The sequence below is a fragment of the Thermothielavioides terrestris genome, chromosome 3 (assembly GCF_000226115.1).
Source record: "Thermothielavioides terrestris NRRL 8126 chromosome 3, complete sequence".
In the NCBI taxonomy this organism is placed as follows: Eukaryota; Fungi; Ascomycota; class Sordariomycetes; order Sordariales; family Chaetomiaceae; genus Thermothielavioides; species Thermothielavioides terrestris.
Genome location: NC_016459.1, coordinates 1619084 through 1638308, shown reverse-complemented (window position 1 = coordinate 1638308; position 19225 = coordinate 1619084). Strand labels below are relative to the sequence as shown.

Genomic DNA, 19225 nt, shown 5'->3' with positions numbered 1-19225 from the left:
AATCTGTGTAGTGTTTTTAAGAGGGTCGCTCGTGGTTGGTGGGGGAGTTGAGCTGAAGCTCCTAGGGCTGCTTTGCAACTGAGGCGCCGCGCCATCCGCCAGCCATCGTGCGATTGCAGAATCGTGGCGCTGCTAAGTCGCCAATGGGGGGGTGACGCTGGCGAGAATGCCGATCTGGCCAACTTTGGGCGAAGCACGACAAGCTTGGTACGGAATGTATTGCACTACACTAACGCATGTCAGCAGTTCCTTTGTTCCGTCCCAAACGGCCTTAACTCCACGAAGCGATCGTGACCTCGCTGGGGAAGTGTAAGGACACATCACGTTGTCCTGTTCATGGACAAGAGGGTTTACTTTCCCTCTGGGTACCACCGGAGGAGTGGGCGCCCAATGTCTCACAGCACCAGCGGTGTAAGAGATCACTGTGAATGTGACTTTCACTGCGGCGCAGTGGAACGTGGCCAATTCACCCGAGGTTGCAGGACGTGTAGGTACTGTACACGGTAGTGTACAGGATCGGGTTGCACAAATCGGGTCCTTCCCAGAGACACTCGTCTCAATGAACGCCAGCAGCGCACCTGGCGCCCACGGTGGTGTGCATACGGATGGCTTGCCCCAAACCGCCACGCGGTGGCTGCTCTCGCAAGGTGGAACGGGAACACACTGCGCTAACCAGACCTTTGCATAAACAGTACATATACCACAGTGGCACCCTCCTGCTGGCCCGTCTCCCGTGCTTCCATTGAGCCGGGACGCCAGGGAATCTTGCCTTTAACCCCGACCTCCATTGGATCACCCGCACATTCCCCTCCTCAGCGATTGCCCCAAACCCCTCACTTGTTCACGGGGATAGCGGACACTAGTTTATGCTTGGCTTTTATGGAGCGCGGGGACGGTTCCCCAGAAAACATCTGACGATTCTCCTCCTTTATACATACCAGTTTTTTCCCCCCTTTTTTCCCAGCGTTTTTCATCGGCGCCAAATGCCATCAGCGGCAATCTTCGGTCTTGTCGTGTCCAACTGTACAATAGGTAATTCACTAACAGCACGGCTCATAACCAGAGCGGAAATGGCTCCAGTCAACCTACGGCTCGCGGTCGTGGTTATAGAGGTCCCGCCAAGACTAATTTCGGAGGTTGCCGCTTACAAGTATTTACAATCGCCACAGGGTAAACGGGGCCGCGACGACTTAGAGCAATATCGACAATGTATAATTACAAAGACTCGTAGCAACAACTTCACCAAACCTCAACCAAATCGAAAAAAAAGAAAACGAAGTTAACCTATACCCTAACCTTGACCCTCACCCTAACCTTAACCCGAATCCTAACCAGCGGGGGGCTAGCGCCGCCCCCCGTACCCCTGGCGAACTAACCTGTGGCTAACCCGTGGCGATAGTGCAAACCGCTTGGTGGTCTTGGCGGGGTACTGACGCTATAAAAACATTGCCGACAATTGGCTGAAATTAGTCTTGGCGGGACCTCTATAACCTCCAGCCGGCTGGCACCCGGGACCAGCATTTGGCGGGCCGGAATCCTCGTTTCTGACGGCCCTGACTGGGAGGACCCCAGCTTGCGCTCACCCCAGAAGCGAAGCGTTTTCCCACAGTACCCACAACCTGAGGAGCCAAAACCCGAGATTCTTGCGCTAGCGTAGCGTAGCGTAGTGGGGAAATGCGGCTCCCCCTTGGCCTTTCGTCAGCAACCTGGAAACCCCCGCAGGCTCCATCCACCAGAGGAGATCTCCATCGGGATGACCTGCGAGAACATGGCCCTTGGCACCGGCGTGTTTCACCTCCAGCTGTTCCTCGTCCGAACCACGGTGCTGTGCCTGGCCTTTCTGCCTCACCGTCCCCGGATGAGACAGTAACGTAACGACATGTGCACTCCGTACCGCAACACGGGGCAGTGTACAGATAACTAGAGTTATGCACATACTCTTGAGTAAACAGCGCTCATTAACTACAAAGTCCCTTCTGTGTTGGTACGGTACGTACGGAAGTATGTACGCAACAGGGAATTGGCCCGCTGTGATACATACACACTCTTACTGGTCCTCTCACTACCACGGAATCAATGGAACGTCGCCCCAATCCGGTACGCTAGCCGAGGATCCGTCTTGCCCAACAAGCTGCAGGCAGGGCAGCGATGCCGTGCCGGTTCATTCTCAACCTCCCCGCCCGCCGCAATATCCCCTTTGGGCCGTTGGCAGGCCCCCGGGGGTAGGGGAGGTGAGATCCATATGTCCGGGAATACACTAGTGCATGGAACTCGACCCTATCAGAGAACGCTCCAGACTGGAGATCTCGCGGGTTGGGTGGAAGACAGAAAGCGGACCCTGGCTCGGTGACCCGCCCTCTCTCACACGGGGTCCCGTGTAATTCGACGATCCCTAACCAGTCCGTGTTGCTCTGCCCGGCAACCCCAGTACCAACGAGCCGTTGAGCGTATCATCGGCGGTAACCCTCCCCCCCAAGCTTATAATATGAAGAAGCTCCACGGCCCTCCCGCCCGTTGTCTGTCTTTCGGCGTTTGCTCTTCGGAAAGACTTTTTTTCTTTTCGTGACTTTCGTGGAGTACATACAAAGCCCGCCGTCCGGCTCCCGGGTCAGTTCGCATTCGAGGGGTTTGATATCGCTCGTCAGGAATTCTAGCTAGACGAGAGCCACGCAGTTTTTCCTTGGGGCCGACCAATTCGAACCACAGACAGACACACAATGGCCGACACGGTGAACTCGGCGGCGACGGAGAAGGAAGTCGGCCAGGCGACGGGCGCCGCGACCCCGGCCAACGGCGCCAACGCGCCGCACCACCGCGGCTTCGACACGCGGAACCCCATGGCCAACGTGCACGCCGACGACCAGCCGCGGCTGCCCGCCTTCGGCGGTGAGTTCCAGCCCGGTCTCTGGCGCCCGATCGAGCACCGCAAGTTCGCCAACCCGGCGCCGCTCGGCCTGTCGGCGTTCGCGCTCACCACCTTCGTCCTCTCGTGCGTCAACCTCAACGCGCGCGGCGTGACCGCGCCCAACGTGGCTGTTCCTCTGGCCTTCGGCTACGGCGGCCTCGTCCAGCTGCTGGCCGGCATGTGGTAAGTCTTTTTTTCCCTCTCTCCCTCCCGCGACCCTACCCTAGGCGCGGGTGTTGTCTCTGATGAGAGTCTGACATGACTTCCTCCCGCAGGGAGATGGCGGTTGGCAACACCTTCGGTGCCACGGCTCTCTCGTCGTACGGCGGCTTCTGGATCGCCTACGGCATCCTGCTCACGCCCAACTGGAACATCCTCGGCGCCGACGGGCCGTACTCGCCCGCCGAGACCAAGGGCGACCCTCTGATGGCCCAGTCGGCGGTCGGCTTCTTCCTGACGGGCTGGTTCATCTTCACGACCATCCTGCTGCTGTGCACGCTGCGCTCGACCGTCATGTTCTTCCTGCTCTTCTTCACCCTCGATCTGGCCTTCCTGATGCTCGCCTGCGGCGCCTACGCCACCGACAACGGGAACGCCGAGGCGGCCTCGAAGCTTAACCAGGCCGGCGGCGGCTTCGGCATGCTGGCTGCCTTCTTGGCGTGGTACAACGCCTTTGCCGGTATCGCCGACAGCAGGTATGTGGGCTCTCTGCTTTTTGCTTTTTTCCTTTCCCCGCGTTGTTTCCTGCCCGTCATCATGCATTGGCCTCGGCCCCTCGGGCAAGCGCGCCGGGAAAGGACGGCGGCCGGATTGGATGGCTGCTTGCGCCAAGCGAAGCCACCGAGGACGCCACCTCCTCCTCACCCGAGACAACGGCTGACGCAAGGATCCTCCCGACAGCAACTCGTTCTTCCTCATTCCCGTCTTCCACTTCCCCTGGTCCGAGAAGGGCCGCGAGGCTCGTCTCGCCAAGACGGCGTCTGCCACCGTTTAGAGGGGGGGAGGGTACCTACACTATGTATACTCAGGTACCTTACCTACACTGTGTACGGGATACGATAATAAGGCTGGGTGCGCTGGGCTAAAACTGCTTTCCACTTGGTTGCTGTCTCTTTTATTTTCTTCCTTTTGTGGTTGCTTGCTTGTCTCGGTTTGTGCGGGATACCCCTTTGTCGCGTTCAGCAGTTTTGTTTGCCGCTGGGATGCCTCGCAAGAGCCACCTAGTTGTCAACCGGCTTTGGACGACTGGGCGCGCGAAGAGGGATGCGGCGCTGTGCAAGCCGACGATGAGGAGTGGACCATGCTAGCGATTAGTTGCGATATCCCTGTTTTGTAGTGTAATGCTGCACACATGAAGTGCTAAAAAGAATAAGAGGGGTTGAGTCTGTGATCTCCCCGACAATGCGGAGCAGCGAGTGCCCGTCCCCAACTGGAACTGGGGGACGAGTGGGCCATTGCTTGGTGACGGTTTCCATCCTGGTTTTCCTCCACACGCTCCACCCGTTGAGCAACCTGGAACGTCTGTCCTGGTTTCTGATGCGACAATGGATATGCTCCGCGGCGCTGCGCCACACTCTCTGGCTTCCACTGGAAAGGATGCTTGCCGAGGCTTTCCCAGGAGATTGCCCTGGTGTACTGTACACTAAAAGACAGTTCACTGTGTTACCTACCCTAACCTACAAAGTAGTGTCCGGATTACACTTGGTTGAGCCAACCTGGAATCCCACTGATTTCGTTCAAAGTCGGGCCGAGAAAAAAATCAAGACGAACCCCGGCCACGGCCACGTGACGCCAAGCCCTTGGTTCACAAGTTTTGTTTTTGCGGAGTGTCAGCACTGGCTGTCACTGGAGAGCAACCCAAGCAGCAATTTTCCGCTGTGGTCGCGCCGATTTGCGACGTGTTTTGCTTCCAGTTGTTTCGGGTTCCTGCGACTTTGGCGTTTCTTCGGGCCGTCGTCCTCAGGCCAGATGCGATTGGCTCCCCGCTCCTCCACGAAATGTCCCCTCGCACCGCACCGTGCAGCGTGGAGTTGGCAAGTGCCACCGCCCTCCACCTCGCAGTACGATCACTGTGCGGAATTGACCCCGTCATATCGGCAGTTGTCTCACCTGGACAAGCCCTCTCACCGCCGTGGTTCCTGTGGACATACGCAGCAAAGAGATCTGCAAAGCAAGTTCTCCCGAACTCCGTAGACAGTACGATCCATACTCCGTACTCCGGGTTGCAGTCCTACACAGTGTACCTACCTAGTTGTACCGTTCTGTCGCGGGTTCGGGCGCTGGGGCGCTTGGACTCTCCATATCGGAAGCTCCCGCCTGGGCACCGTTCGACAACGGCGTAATGTCAGCTGATTCAAGTTGACCGAACCGCGCCAGCAACAGCGAGTTGCATCGCGGCCACTCGCACGCCAACATCCATCGCAGACCTCATGCACGGAATACCCGTCTCTGCAGAGATGCCGGAGACGTGAAACACTACCAGGCCGGGTCCTGTGGCTCGAATGCTCATGACAAGACGCCGCCTCCTTTCCATTGCGTTCTTCAGCATCGTCTTGATCCCTATCGCGGCCATCGTGTACCGCCACCTCACGACCACTACAGCATCCTTTCTTAAAACCACTGTCCTCCAAATGGCAAGCACGCATCCGCCCCCCGTCATTGTGGTTGGTGCCGGCCTCGCTGGGCTTTCGGCGGCCTACTCGGCACTCCAGGCGGGGGCCCCCTCTGTCCGGCTTCTCGAACGAGCCGCCAAGCCGGGAGGCAACAGCATCAAGGCTTCGTCCGGAATCAACGGGGCCCCGACGAGGTTCCAAGACGTAGCCAAGCATGGCGTCGACCAGAGCTTCTGTGAAGATACGGTCAAGTCAGCCGGGTCTCGACTCCACGCCTCCGTGGCGGAATCCGTGAGAAAGCAGCGGCAGGACCTCATCTCGGTCTTGACCAGCCGCTCGGCCTCCGCCATCGACTTCCTCGTAGACCTCGGCGTCGACCTCAGCGTCGTGGCGCAGCTCGGCGGACACAGCAAGCCTCGCACGCACCGGGGGGCCGGAAAAACGCCGCCCGGCGCCTCCATCGTGACCACGCTACTTGCCAAGCTGAAAGAACACGAGGGCCGCTTCGAACTCGTCACCGAAGCCGAAGTCACCAAGCTGCTGCTCACGGCCAACAACCAAGTGACCGGCGTCGAGTACCGCAAAGACGGCGCCAGCCACTCCCTCGCGGGCCCCGTCGTCTTCGCCACAGGCGGCTTCGGCGGCGACACGCACGGCCTGCTGGCCCGGTACCGCCCGGACCTCGACGGCCTGCCGTCGACCAACGACCCGCGGCCCGGCGCGCACGACCTGCTCGCCGCCGGCGCCGGCGCCGCCCTCGTCGACATGGAGAGCGTGCAGGTGCACCCGACCGGCTTCGTCGACCCGGCCGCGCCGCGGGCGCCGCTCAAGTTCCTCGCCGCCGAGGTGCTCCGCGGCGAAGGGGGCATCCTCCTGCACCGCGGCCGGCGGATCGTCAACGAGCTGGCCACGCGGGACAAGATCAGCGGTGTTATCATGGACTTGCCCCTGCCCGATGCGGAGGGAGAGGGCGAGGACGGCGCGGGTGGGCTGCGCCAGTGGGATGTGCAGCTGTTGCTGGACCCCGGGACCGCCGAGGCTGCGGCGGGGCATGTCGGGTTCTATCTGTGGAAGGGGCTGCTGCAGAAGAAGAAGGTAGCCGATCTGGACGAGGCTACGAGGGAGACGCTGCGGGAGTATGCTGCGGTTGTGCGCGGGGAGAAGCCGGATGAGTTCGGGCGGACTGCGTTTGGGCACTGGACACTGGGCGCTGATGGCTCGGGGATTGCCGAAGATGCTGAGGTATGCGTCGGCCGCGTAACGCCCATTGTGCACTTTACCATGGGCGGTGTCGTCTTCAACGAGCAGGCGCAGGTGCTCTCATCGGCACTGGGCGAGGCGCAGAAGCCGATTCAGGGGCTCTGGGCGGCTGGCGAGATTACGGGAGGAATCCACGGGGACAACCGGTTGGGCGGGTCGTCGCTGCTGGAGTGTGTCGTGTTCGGGCGCATTGCCGGAGAGCAAGCTGCGCAGTCGGTATTGAAGGCAGAGGCCTGAATCCCTATGAAATCCCGCTGAACTGTCGGCATGCTGAGCTCCATGCAGATGAGGCCGGCGGGTTGGAGAGCACTAGCATCTCTTGCGGCTTAGATTCGCAAGTTTCTGTCGCTACAAGCCTGGAGACCTGGTGGTGCGAACCTGGAGAAAACAATGAGATGCAACCAAGGAAATTGGCACACCTCAACGTCCAGACAACTAACTCTAGGCGATTACAAGATGCTGGCTGAGTTTCCAACAGCAAACTGCAGAGGAGCAGCAAGACAAAAAGATCCAACGCCAGCTGGTGGCAGTAGGAAAAATTTTGTGACAAGAGTGGGATTCGAACCCACGCCCTCTCGGACCACGGAATCTTCAGCGAAGATTGGGATTAAGGGTGAACCTTAACGTGGCGCCTTAGACCGCTCGGCCATCTTGCCAACTGGGTGCTTGAAATGCTGATGGTTCAAAACCGGCTTATCAAGGCTGCGCATTCCCGGCTCGGCCTGCCTTATCATCTGCCCCATCCCCTTCTCCCTCCTCGCTTGAGGACCCAAAACTAACGCTTCAAATGTCGATGATTTCGATTACTTTGTACATCGGCGTCCATCGCCCAGCTTTGCACCACCCATGGCCAAGAATACAAGTATGAATGTGCATTTCAGGGCAATATGCAGTCCACAGGATATACATCCAAAGCTCTATACTGGTCCAAAATCGCGCCTCAGGATCTCTGCGATGTCGCACCCCGGCGCAAATCCAAGATTGGCCATAAACTGGGCATCGGCGTCGACCGCGTCGGTGCATTCGATCGACGCAAGGTCGTCGAGCAGCGCGTCGTAGTCGGGGCTAACCCCAAACCCCGCGGGGGGAGCAAGTGGGTGCGGAGAAGTGTGACCTTGGTGCATCGCGGGAACCGTTGCCGACAGTGCGCCCGCGCCCGTTCCAAGCTGTATCTGGGCATTGCTGCCCTGCGGCACCGCTATTGGAGGATTGCGGAAGTGGCCCTGATATGAGCCCGTCATTCCTGGACCACAAATCGGTTTGTATCCTCCCCTGACTGGTTGTGTTTGTTGGTGTTGTGGTGCAGTCAGCCTGTCATTGAGTGACGGCATCGCGAGGCCGGCAAAAGGCGTGGTAGGAGTGCTCTGCCGGGGAAAGTGCGCCGGGTCGCCCACGCCGACCGGCTCGTGAGCTGCTGGCCAAGTCAAGCCATCGACGACGGTGGTGCCGGCAACACTGGAGGTACGCCTCTCGTCGAAGCTGCCGCATTTGTACGCTGACACGAGGCTTTTCAACCTCTCCCTCCTCTGCTCGCTGAAGCCGAACATGTATTCTTCGTTCGCAAGGGATCCGATGCAAGCCACAATGAACGGAGGCATGCCGCATTTGCCAAACCTCCGCTGATACTGATCTAGGGTATCTTCCAGCAACGCCAGCAGACTCTCCGAGTGAGGGTCCGCAAGCGCGCTAGCCCATAGGAAGGTGGCTCGAGCCACGTAGGGGGTTGGAACCGAGGCAGTCCCGCAGCTTGGTGAGCTAATGAAGTTGCCGAACGGCAGATTGGGGTCTATCGCCCGTCGCAGTTGGCTGCTGAACGCCTCCGGAGCCTCGACCCCGCGAGGCTGACCGCGCCTCCTAGCCAACATCTCAACGCTGACAACCTTCATTATGGCGTAGAGCAGGTTGAACGTGCTCAAGCAGAACGCAGGACTTCGAGACAGGCGAGGGCCGGGATGGCCGGCCCCAAACCCATCGCAGGGTGTCCATGGTTCCCACTCGTCCAGTCCGCCCTCAGTGACCAGCGGCATAGCAGCGAGATCTTCTGCCATCAAATGCGGCGGCCTGTTGCATCTCACCGAGAGGACCGTCTCAAGGATAAAGCAAGCGATCATGCATAGGCTCGTCCTCTGTCCATCCCTGTCGGGGGCACCGCGCTGAAGTGCGTCGGGACCGAGGAGAATGCGAATGGCAGAGCCAAGAAGCAGGCCGGCGCCGGTTGGCTTGTCTTGCCCTAGATTGGCGAGGCTGAGCAGGAGAAGCGCGCGAGCGTGGTGAACTCGGAAGGGCCCATTCTCCGACGGGAGGAGTTCACGGGCAATTCGATAAATTTCGCTCGGGGGCGGGCGGGCGGTTTCGGTGTCATCTGGTGAAGAGGCAGCATCCTGCAGCGCTGCCAGCGCCAAAGCAGCCCACAGCTCTGCATGGGGCGCAGCGGAGGGATCTTCGGGATGGATGACAACTCCCTGTTCTGGGTAGAGGTATGAAGCCCGAAACAGGTCCTGCTTTTCAAGAATGGGCAGCCACGAATGGGTGTAGGAGAAGTAGATGTCAAGCAATCGCCAGTGGTTTGGGGGTAGCTTTAGGCGGTCTGGTGAGGATGGAGGGAACCGAGATATTGAGCTCGTTGGCCTCCTCTGGCGCTGCCAATCAACGCTCGACGGCTCGTCGTTCGAGGGGCTTCGGGGGCGATGCCCAGCCCCTGTTTGTGGAAGGTTCGGAGATTCCGCAGGAAAACTTTCTGAACCGGCGCCATCCAGACTTTGGTTAGAGCACGCTCGAGCCGCATCGCCCTCGGTATCGCTCGCGTCCGCGGAAGGAGAACCCCCATCCTGAGCCGTCCCGCCAGAGAGGATGCGGTCTATCCCCTTGTATACCCGGCTTTTCCTCCATCTCTTCTGCAGACGGTCCGCCCCTCCCACGTCCTTTCCAAGCATGATCGAACTTCCCTGCTGGCCGCTCTCATGGGCGAGGAGGGCACCGAGCGTCTCCTCGCTTCCAGGCACCTTCTCGAGAAGCCAACCAAGAGCCAGTTCGAGGGTGCGGATGTAGCCAGTTTGGACACCCCTCTTCTTGGGGATGGCCTCGTAGGTGCATGGTCGGCTCTGGGACAAGCATGGATAGCATTCCGGCTGTTTACCATCGCATCTCTCCCGCGCAGCGCGGCATTGGTCGCAAGCGCGCGACACTCTCTGTCGTTTGACGGGACCCGGCTGGGCGGCGGGGGCCGGGATTTCAGGCCGGCCAAGCGGCACTTCGGTCGGGTTGTTGGGGGTTTCGGTCTCGGTTGTCCTCCTCTTCGGTGGCATGGCCAACAGGGTGGGTGCGCCGGAAGGCCGACGCAGATTGACTCGTCGCCCCGACGCCAAGGTCGGCGATGCACGATGTCCGCCAGCTCGGGACCATCACGAGCCGTCCGCAATGGCAATGGTCGTCCCGGATCTTCCCAACTTCGGGAACAGAGCCACCACCTTTGCCGGGCCGGTCCCCTTGCTATCGGAGAAAGTTAGTGTGGTCGTAGGTGGCCGGGGGCGAACGCCAGCATGTGGGACCCATGCGAGGCAATTGCGGGGAACCTGGAAGGCTGCCAGGTCTCCCCACGGGTGCCCCAACCTAACTAATCCGTACCTAACTGAACTTATCCTCCTTTTCCCGAGTGAATCTGGATCTTGAGGCAAGCAAGCTGCTCACAGGTTGGCACCTTCAACTGGACACGGCTCGTACCTGCGCCGTCCCAAGTTCGCCCCCTGGGCGTGTCCGAGAGTTGGGAATGGGGACTGAGGGTGGTGTCGGTGGAAGGGAAAAGCGATCTTGCGAGGGCCGCTTCGAGGGATTCGGGAGGCTAAATGTTTATCCACAGCACCTGACAGCCAAGTTAAACCAACCAACAGTGGATGACAGCCTAACCCTGCCGGCTGCAGTGGCCCCACCCCCGCCGCTCGAATCTCCTTTCCCTCTCGGTACCTGATTGATGTGTCTTGATGCTGCCCGTGTGCAGTGTGTCTCCATCCATCCGCAAGCCCAAGGTCTGCGGGGCAGGTTGGACGCTTGCGAACTGGCCGGATTGCATCCTCCCTCGCAATTCCTGGGCCTTGCGGGAACCGTACCCATCCCAATCCCTCGAGTCCCCTCATCCATGTTCCCCTCCAGTCGAGTCACTTGCCCGATTCGTATCTCGGCCGCTTTCCGGTTGGCGTTGCTCCTCGCACCTGCGACGCCTCACCGCACCTACCGCATCCACCGCGCCAAAGTGCAGGGTCTCGCCGTGCCACAGTAGATGCTCCCCGTTTTTGTAGTGGTCGGCGTGCCTCGACTGCCAGCAGCGTCATGACGCCGCCAGCAGCTGCCGGCGTGAAGCGCTCCTACGCCGCGATGGCCGTGTCCTGGGACGGCCAGACACCCGACCGGCCCACTGAATCTCGGCCAGCCGCAAGAGCTTTCTCCGCCGACAGCAGGGACCATGCCTACTTGCCGCCATTCCACGAACCTCCGGCCTTCTCGGCTCGCAGAGGTGAGCACCCCAGCTTGGGTTCCCCCCATCGCCAGCCTGCCTCAACTGATCATCTTGCCAGAGTACGGCCCGGCTTCCCAGACGCCCGCGCGCAGAGTCTCAACCCCAACGGCCGCTGCTCATGACGCAGACGCATCCATCCTTCTTGCCGGCATTCGTGGCGCTGGCAAGACCACCTTAGCCGTCATAGCCTCCAGCGCCATGAACCGCAAGGTTGTCGATCTCGAAATGGCCTTCCGAGAGGTGACAGGCCATTCCAGCCCGGCCTACAAGAAGATGTACGGCGCCGCTGCTTGCCAAAGCCGTCAACTGAGCGTCCTGCGTGACGTCTTCGAGAGGCATAAGAAGAACGCCGTCCTTGTCTTCTCGTGGATCGAGAGGAGCTTGCAGTCGACCCTGGAGCACATCGGACGGTCCATTCCCATCATCTATGTGCTCCGTGACCCCAAAGCCATCCAGAATCACCTGAAAATCGACACTATCGAGAAAGCCCGCAACCTCTTGGACGCAAGCAGCACATTCTTCAGACGATGTACCCGCTATGAGTTCTTCAACGTCTCGGAGGATCACAGCACGCCCCAGGAATTTGCAGGCAACCGTCTCCCGTCGCCGACCGCTGAGCTCGACCGTCCTACCGCACCATATCTCACACTCAAGCGAGCCGAGCGGCACTTCCTCAAGTTTCTTTCCCTGATTCTGCCGAGCGGCGCTATCCCCTTCATCGAGTCCGCCTTCCCTCTTGCATGTGTTCCGGCTGAGGAGAGGCAGTTCACATACGCACTCTCCGTGCCTCTCTCGTCATTTACTGAGGGCGATCTCGACATTCAAGAGCTGGAATTTGGAGCGGATGCCATTGAGATTGTCGTCGACGACCTCGTCTCCGATTACGCCAATCGTTTACCGTCATCGCCCGAAATTTCACCCCACCGAGCCAGCGAGATCAGCCGCGTCCTAGCCCAAGTCCGGCGAGACACCGTTGTCCCCATCCTTTTCCACGTGCTGTTTCCCGAAGCAGCGCTGTCCGGCGAGTTCTGGCGATCCATGTACCTATCTTACATCCTCCACGGCCTGCGACTCACGCCCGATTACATTTCTGTCGACTTGAGGCTTGATACCCCCCTGCTCACGAACATGCTCAGCGTCAAGGGCACTTGCAAAGCTGTGGGCAACCTTCAGTTGCTGGACCCGAACCCACCGCCTTGGGATGCGTCTTTCTGGCGCACATACTACGAAAAGGCACAGGCCTGTGGCTGCGACTTGGCGAGATTCACAAGGAAGGCCATCAACCCGAGCGATAATTTTGATGTGCGGCTCGTCCACCACGCCGTCGAGTCGGTTCCGGGCCCGAGGCTGCCGCTCATTGCTTACAATACCGGGATGCTCGGGCGAACGTCAGCGTGCTTCAATCGAGTGCTCACGTCGGTCGTGCCAGAAGGCTTGCGGAAAGAGCGGCTTGGTCTGGCCTCTGATCTAGAGGCTGCCTTGTGGCCGTCGCTCACAGCCAGAGAAGCAACCCAAGCTATTTACTCGGCTTTTTGCTATGACCCAATGAGGCTCTACGTTTTCGGTGCCAACGTGAGCTACAGCTTGTCTCCAGCAATGCATAATGCTGCGCTCAAGGCCTGTGGCATCCCTCATCACTACCAGCCTCACTCGACCAGCACCATCGCTAGCCTGCAAGAGCTCGTCAACGACCCTCACTTCGCCGGCGCGTCTGTCGGACTGCCTTTCAAGGTCGAGATTATCAGCCTGACTCACTCCCTGAGCCGACACGCCAAGGCAATTGGCGCCGTCAACACCCTGATTCCCATCCGGGACATCGACCCGGACGGTAGCATACCGGATGATGTGCTGCTGTTCAATGGGAGGAATCGAGCAGGCCCGGTGAAAGCCCTGTACGGCGAGAATACGGATTGGATCGGCATCCGAGCCTGCCTCCGCCGCGGTCTTTCTCCAGCCAACGCCGTCAGGCCTAGCAGCACCGGCCTTGTCGTCGGTGCCGGCGGAATGGCCAGGGCGGCAGTCTACGCTATGTTGCAGCTCGGGGTGAAGCACATCCTCATTTTCAACCGGACGCTTGCCAACGCAGAGAAGCTTGTGTCACACTTTGAGACTTTGCTGATGCGAAATGGCCTGCCCCTATTCAGTGCGGCTTCTGGATCTAACGAGACTGCAAGGTTCCACATCATCCGCTCTCGCGATGACCCCTGGCCAGAGGGTTTTAAGCATCCCACCATGATAGTCTCATGTATCCCGACACACGGCATCGGCGGCAATCCTGCGCCGGATTTCACAGTCCCTCCATCCTGGCTAGAAAGCCCCACGGGTGGTGTTGTGTTGGAGCTCGAGTACAAGACGCTGAACAGCCCGCTCTTGGAGCAAGTCCGAAGGGAGGCTCATAGGGGCTGGGTTGCAATGGATGGATTGGATCTGCTTCCTGAGCAAGGCTTTGCTCAATTTGAGCTTTTTACCGGCCGTCGAGCGCCGCGCCGTCTGATGCGACGCGAAGTTTTCAAGTCGTACCCAGATGACCATGGGCGCTCCAACTTGGCGCAGCTACAGCCCCGGCTCGACAACATAAATACGGAGGAATCTTGACGATCTCGTTTTGCAAGTCTATCCTGCTTATATCCTGCATATCCTGTGTGCCGTGCAAGTGACGAGAAGCATCAACCACGCGACAGTGCGCTAGGTTGTCTCACCATCTTTGCACGCGCTAGCAGCTCGCTATCCCGCCGCCGAAAAGCTGACCCTCTTGGTCATCTTCCCTGACCTCCGTTGCCGACGTAGGATATAGAGAGTACCTACGCATCTTTCAACAGTCTCTCCCTTTTCAACAGGCCCGGAGCGTTCAAGTGACCCGGCTCACGGCTACGCAACCGTGAGGCCGAAACTCTAGCAGTCACCAAGATGAGAACGCCAGCCACACAGGCACGGCACTTAATACCGGCCAATGCAAACCCTTCAGGCACCTTCGCCGTGATCGGAAAGCGGTAAATGCCGTGCGCTCCAACCCGGGAGAGCATTCATCCTGGGTGCCGACATAACAGCCATTAGCGCCTCCCTGGATGTGGGGATTTTCCAGGATAGGGGCAGCAACGGCTGGGGAAACTTGCGGGGAAGCAGGATCGACAAGCATTTGGCTTTCCGAAATGGAAAAGAAAACATGAATTGCTGCGCAGTATCCCATCCCATGTCCTCCTACGACGCGTGGCCTCGTCTCTCGGCCCTGCTCCCCACGGTTCAACATTCTTCATGCGGAGAATGTGTCTTGGCTCGCAGGAGACCCATGTGGCTTCCCCGTGGAGGAGTGACAAGCCGCTCCGCAAGGTGTGGGTTACACCGTGCTTCGTCCGGGGTAGTTGGCCAACCCAATCTCAACCTCCATACCGTCCTATAAATCTGGGTATCCCGGGGTGTCATCACGGAGGGAACTCCGGCTTGCCCAGAGCTGATCGTCTCGGGTCGCCGCTTTCCCCTTGACCCCGTCCCCCCTGGGCTGAACCTTCAATCTCTGTGTTCTTGGACGGCTCTCGACAGCCAACCTCACCATGACGATCCTGGCGCTCAAGGAGGACAGGCCGACGCCAAAGGCCGTCTACAACTGGCGCGTCTATGCCTGCGCCGCTGTCGCCTCCTTTGCCTCGTGCATGATCGGGTACGACTCCGCCTTCATCGGCACCACGCTTGCCCTCCCGTCCTTCACCAACGAGTTCGACTTTGCCTCGTACGATCCCGACGACCTCGCCCTGCTCCAGGCCAATATTGTCTCCGTGTACCAGGCAGGTGCCTTCTTCGGCAGCCTCTTTGCGTATGCCACGAGCCGTACGTGCCTTTTAGGCTTCTTCCCCTTACCACTATAGCTATCTCGGGGCCCCCGAGGAAGCGGTTTCACTCTCGGTCTACTTTTTATTCTTTTTGACGAAGTCCAATAGTGATTTGCAACTGACACTTCTTGGTTAGACTTCCTCGGCAGACGCAAGTCTTTGTTCGTCTTTTCCGCCACCTTCATCCTCGGCGCCGGCCTTATGCTCGGTGCCAACGGGGAGAGGGGGCTGGGCCTCATCCTGGCCGGTCGTGTCCTCGCCGGCCTCGGTGTGGGCGGCGCGTCCAACATGGTGCCTATCTACATCTCCGAGCTCTCACCGCCGGCCGTCCGCGGTCGGCTCGTCGGCATCTACGAGCTTGGTTGGCAGATCGGCGGCCTAGTCGGGTTCTGGATCAATTACGGCGTCAACACCACCCTGGCCCCGACCCGGTCGCAATGGCTTATCCCGTTCGCCGTTCAGCTGATCCCCGGGGGTCTTCTGTTCCTCGGCATCTTCTGGATCAAGGAGTCCCCGAGGTGGCTCTTTGCCAACGGCCGGCGAGAAGAGGCCATGAGGGTTCTTTGCTGGATCCGGAACCTCGAGCCCACCGACAGATACATCCTGGAGGAGGTCCAATACATCGATCAAGACATCGAGAGGTTCGAGCGGGAGGTCGGCAAGGGTTTCTGGAAGCCCTTCCTCGCGCTCAAGCAAGCCAAGGTGCGATGGCGCTTCTTCCTCGGCGGCATGCTCTTCCTGCTTCAGAACGGCAGCGGGATCAACGCCATCAACTACTACAGCCCTACCGTCTTCCGCAGCATCGGTATCACCGGCACGAACACGGGGTTCTTGACGACGGGCCTCTTCGGTGTTGTCAAGACTGTTTTGACCTTCTTTTGGCTTCTCTGGCTGGTGGACCGTGTGGGACGTCGCCGGATGCTCTTCGTCGGCGCCGCGGGCGGCTCGCTGTGCATGTGGTTCATCGGCGCCTACATCAAGATTGCCGACCCTTCGTCGAAGCCGAGCGGAAGCATGTCCGGGGCCGGCGTCGCCGCCATCTTCTTCTTCTATCTCTGGACCGCGTTCTACACCCCGTCCTGGAACGGGACGCCGTGGGTGGTCAACGCGGAGATGTTCGACCAGAACACGCGCTCGCTGGGCCAGGCGTCTGCCTCGGCCAACAACTGGTTCTGGAACTTCATCATCTCGCGCTTCACGCCGCAGATGTTCCTCAAGATGAAGTACGGCGTCTACTTCTTCTTCGCGTCCCTGATGCTCCTCTCCATCGTCTTTGTCTACTTCTGGGTCCCGGAGACCAAGTCGATCCCGCTCGAGTCCATGGACCGCCTGTTCGAGATCAAGCCGGTGGCGAAGGCAAACAGCATCCTCATGGAGGAGCTCGTGCTCCAGGATGCCGGCGCAGACGAGGACGAGAAGGCGAAACATAGCCACTTGGAAAGGCCGGAGAGCGCGTAGAACGAAACGTGCGCTGGACATCTCGTCAAGGGCAGCGCGTCAGGTTTCTGGCACAATCCCGGTGTTTCTCTTGTTTTTTCCAGGACCTGTCTGGATATCATCTTTTAGCATGAGTGTAGCAACAGTTCGAACTCGTCCCTGATTTAATCCATGTACTACGCGGCTTTGTCTACCGTCTAATCTAACCGACCTTTGAGGAGTTCGCATGCATTCCCAAGTCGTGTGGCTGCTGACCCAGTTCGCTGGCTTGGACTCCCAGGCCGTCAATGCGAATGGGAACCGGCAAGCCAGCGTATAAAGTACAACTCAAAGCGAATGCACTCGCAGAGGCAGTTGCCGAGACTCCGACTAAAACGGCTTTCCATCCGGATGCTTGCGTACGTATCCAAGCAGTTATTTCGGATGACTACGCCTGGATGGTGCACCGTCGGTAGCGTCAGCGCCTCATGATTTCCACGTGGGAGCAAATGAAACGGCTTATCAGCGAAGACCATCGCGCAGCAAAGAACGTAGGTCAATGTATATTATGGATCACAGATTTTTTGATCAACTGGCTGAGTCTAGGCTGTTGTGTTGGAGAAATAACCATCAAGGGCCCGGCCCCTCGCGCAGAGACTCTGCATGATCGGTAGGACAGTTACAGGTAAACATTCAAGATTGTCTGGACCACAAAATGCACCTCTTGATTTATTTGGCCCTCTAAGTGCTCTATCCAAATGCGCTCAGTGGCCATGTCGAAAACGGCACGGTGATGCTCCTGACTTCACTCATCCTGACTTCGTCCAAGCTTAGCCGGGAATGGGAAAGAGAGATGATTCCAATCTATCCCGCATGCAGGGCCTCTCGGAGGAAGACAAGGTTTGGCGTTAGAAAAGCGGCGAAACTGCCCCGACGGCACATAGTAAGGGTGTCTGTCAGAGGCGGTGTCTAATGGCAAACAACAACAACAGGCCAAACCACCAGAAGCATGCTGACTAACTCTTGGATATCTGAGCTAGCCTGGTGGCGATCGCCTCCTTGACCTGGGCAACGGGAAGCTCACTGGTGTCACGGCCAGTCCAGTACTTATCCTGTTCATCGAGGATCATGTCAGAAAGGAATGACACAGGGGCAAGGGGAGGTACGGAGGAGGGTTGAAGCGCACCTGCTCAATGCCCTGCCAGATGAGGGCCTCGGTTCCCAGGATGACCTGCCAACCCTCCGACTCGGCGAGAGCGCCGAGGGCTGTGTAGGGCGAAGGGTTGTAGCACATTTCCAGCATGGCTCCCTTCCCTTCCTTGCGCAGCATGACCTCGGTGATGCGCCTCACCACCTTCTCGGCCTCGGTCACCGGCGGAAAGTCGGGGATGCAGGCCACAATCGCGCCGGGGCCCTCGAGCGCCTCGGCCTGCTCGACCGTCTCAACATGGACCAGACGGTCGCCGTAGCCGCGCTCGGAGCACTCGGCAACCACGGCGTCCACCTCGCTCTTGTCGCGGTTGACGAGGTAGATGCGGGTGGCCTTGAGCCACTTGTGCAGGGCGTAGACGGCGGAGCGGGCGGCGCCGCCGCTTCCAATCACCATGCCGGGCCGATTCTCGTAGACGGACGGGTCGGGGACGTTCTGGACGAAGGACTCACGGACGCCGATGACGTCGGTGTTGGCGCCGCAGAAGAGGCGGCGGCCGTCTGGGAGGGTGCGGAGGAAGAGCGTGTTGCAGGCGCCCACGTCGCGGCACTCCTCCGTCAGCTCGTCCAAGTGGGGGATGATGGCGACTTTGTGCGGCATGGTGATCGAGGCCCCTGAGCATGCCGGTTAGCAGGAATGCCCATGAAGGTCCCACCCACTCACTGCTTGGTGGAAAAAGCATAGGGTTCATATACCGTAGAACTTGGGGTGCCGTATTAGCCTGAGAAACAAGTCCATATCTGTCGAATCGAGCCTGATCTGCTCCCACTTGAGACCGATCCCCCGGTACACGACGTCGTGTAAGAGCGGGGACATGGATGCCGCGAGCTTCTTGCCGAACAGAAAGCCATGCTTTTCCAGCTGATCGATGCGCGACTCAAGAGTTAGAGCCAGGGGCTGCTCTTGTTGGCTTGTCACCGTGGTGGTGGTGGCGATGGCCATGGCGCCTCTTGCGTTTGTTTCACTGGGATATATGGCGGATAGGGTGCCACGGGGGAACCGGGGCGCAGGGGAGAAAAGTCAAGGGTACCACGAACAACAGGTTAAGATGGTTTGAAGTAGCGTGTTGGAGTTCATTTTACGGGTGTGACGTTTAAATGTCGAGGTTGCCTCTGTCCAACCCCGTCGCCGTCTCGTTCACCCGTCGGGCGGAACGGGGCCTTCGGATTCGGGGGAGCCCTCCGGCCAGTGGACCTACCTAATGAAGATAAAACTGCCGCTCAGTGGGCAGGTAAGGGGGGCTCGTTGCAGACCCGGCAGGGCGGGAACTCATTCAACCAGCCAGTGGGCCGGTGGGTTGTCAGCGTGGGACAAGATGCATCCAGCCGTGCGAGCTCCGATGCTGCGCGGCGCAGCACAGCAGCATGGACGCGTGGAGGCTGCGGGTAGTTTTCCGTACGGATACGCCCTCTGGGCTTCCTCGAGACACCAGCGGCAAAAAGACCGAATCTGCCACGGTGGGATACTTCCCCGGGCCTCTCGTTTCGC

General features: G+C 59.3%; 6 protein-coding genes and 1 non-coding gene across 7 annotated transcripts; 4 read left to right on the top strand and 3 right to left on the bottom strand.

The window, feature by feature from the left end:
- Positions 1-2506: 2506 nt before the first annotated feature.
- Positions 2507-4340, top strand: THITE_2155054 (uncharacterized protein). Its single transcript, XM_003654096.1, has 3 exons — positions 2507-3088; positions 3181-3600; positions 3806-4340. Exons 1-3 carry the CDS (start codon positions 2718-2720, stop codon positions 3897-3899), a joined length of 885 nt encoding a protein of 294 aa, XP_003654144.1. The 5' UTR covers positions 2507-2717; the 3' UTR covers positions 3900-4340.
- Positions 4341-5327: 987 nt separating this feature from the next.
- On the top strand, positions 5328-7432 carry THITE_2116896 (uncharacterized protein). Its single transcript, XM_003654095.1, has one exon. The coding sequence runs from the start codon at positions 5536-5538 to the stop codon at positions 7012-7014; it is 1479 nt and encodes a 492-aa protein (XP_003654143.1). The 5' UTR covers positions 5328-5535; the 3' UTR covers positions 7015-7432.
- On the bottom strand, positions 7322-7433 carry THITE_t86. Its single transcript has one exon. It is a non-coding gene; the product is annotated as a tRNA-Leu (tRNA).
- Positions 7434-7669: 236 nt separating this feature from the next.
- Positions 7670-10179, bottom strand: THITE_2116895 (uncharacterized protein). Its single transcript, XM_003654094.1, has one exon. It carries the CDS (start codon positions 10080-10082, stop codon positions 7695-7697), a length of 2388 nt encoding a protein of 795 aa, XP_003654142.1. The 5' UTR covers positions 10083-10179; the 3' UTR covers positions 7670-7694.
- An 827-nt stretch (positions 10180-11006) lies between these two features.
- On the top strand, positions 11007-14034 carry THITE_2116894 (uncharacterized protein). The gene is made up of 2 exons (XM_003654093.1): positions 11007-11284; positions 11346-14034. Exons 1-2 carry the CDS (start codon positions 11101-11103, stop codon positions 13880-13882), a joined length of 2721 nt encoding a protein of 906 aa, XP_003654141.1. The 5' UTR covers positions 11007-11100; the 3' UTR covers positions 13883-14034.
- Positions 14035-14835: 801 nt separating this feature from the next.
- On the top strand, positions 14836-16569 carry THITE_2145086 (uncharacterized protein; the record flags this gene model as incomplete). The annotated part of the gene is made up of 2 exons (XM_003654092.1): positions 14836-15109; positions 15248-16569. The coding sequence occupies 2 exons, from the start codon at positions 14836-14838 to the stop codon at positions 16567-16569; spliced, it is 1596 nt and encodes a 531-aa protein (XP_003654140.1).
- Positions 16570-17521: 952 nt separating this feature from the next.
- THITE_2116892 (uncharacterized protein) lies at positions 17522-18808 on the bottom strand. The gene is made up of 3 exons (XM_003654091.1): positions 18433-18808; positions 17714-18351; positions 17522-17639 (listed from the first exon to the last, which is right to left on the bottom strand). Exons 1-3 carry the CDS (start codon positions 18677-18679, stop codon positions 17544-17546), a joined length of 981 nt encoding a protein of 326 aa, XP_003654139.1. The 5' UTR covers positions 18680-18808; the 3' UTR covers positions 17522-17543.
- Between the last annotated feature and the right edge of the window lie 417 nt (positions 18809-19225).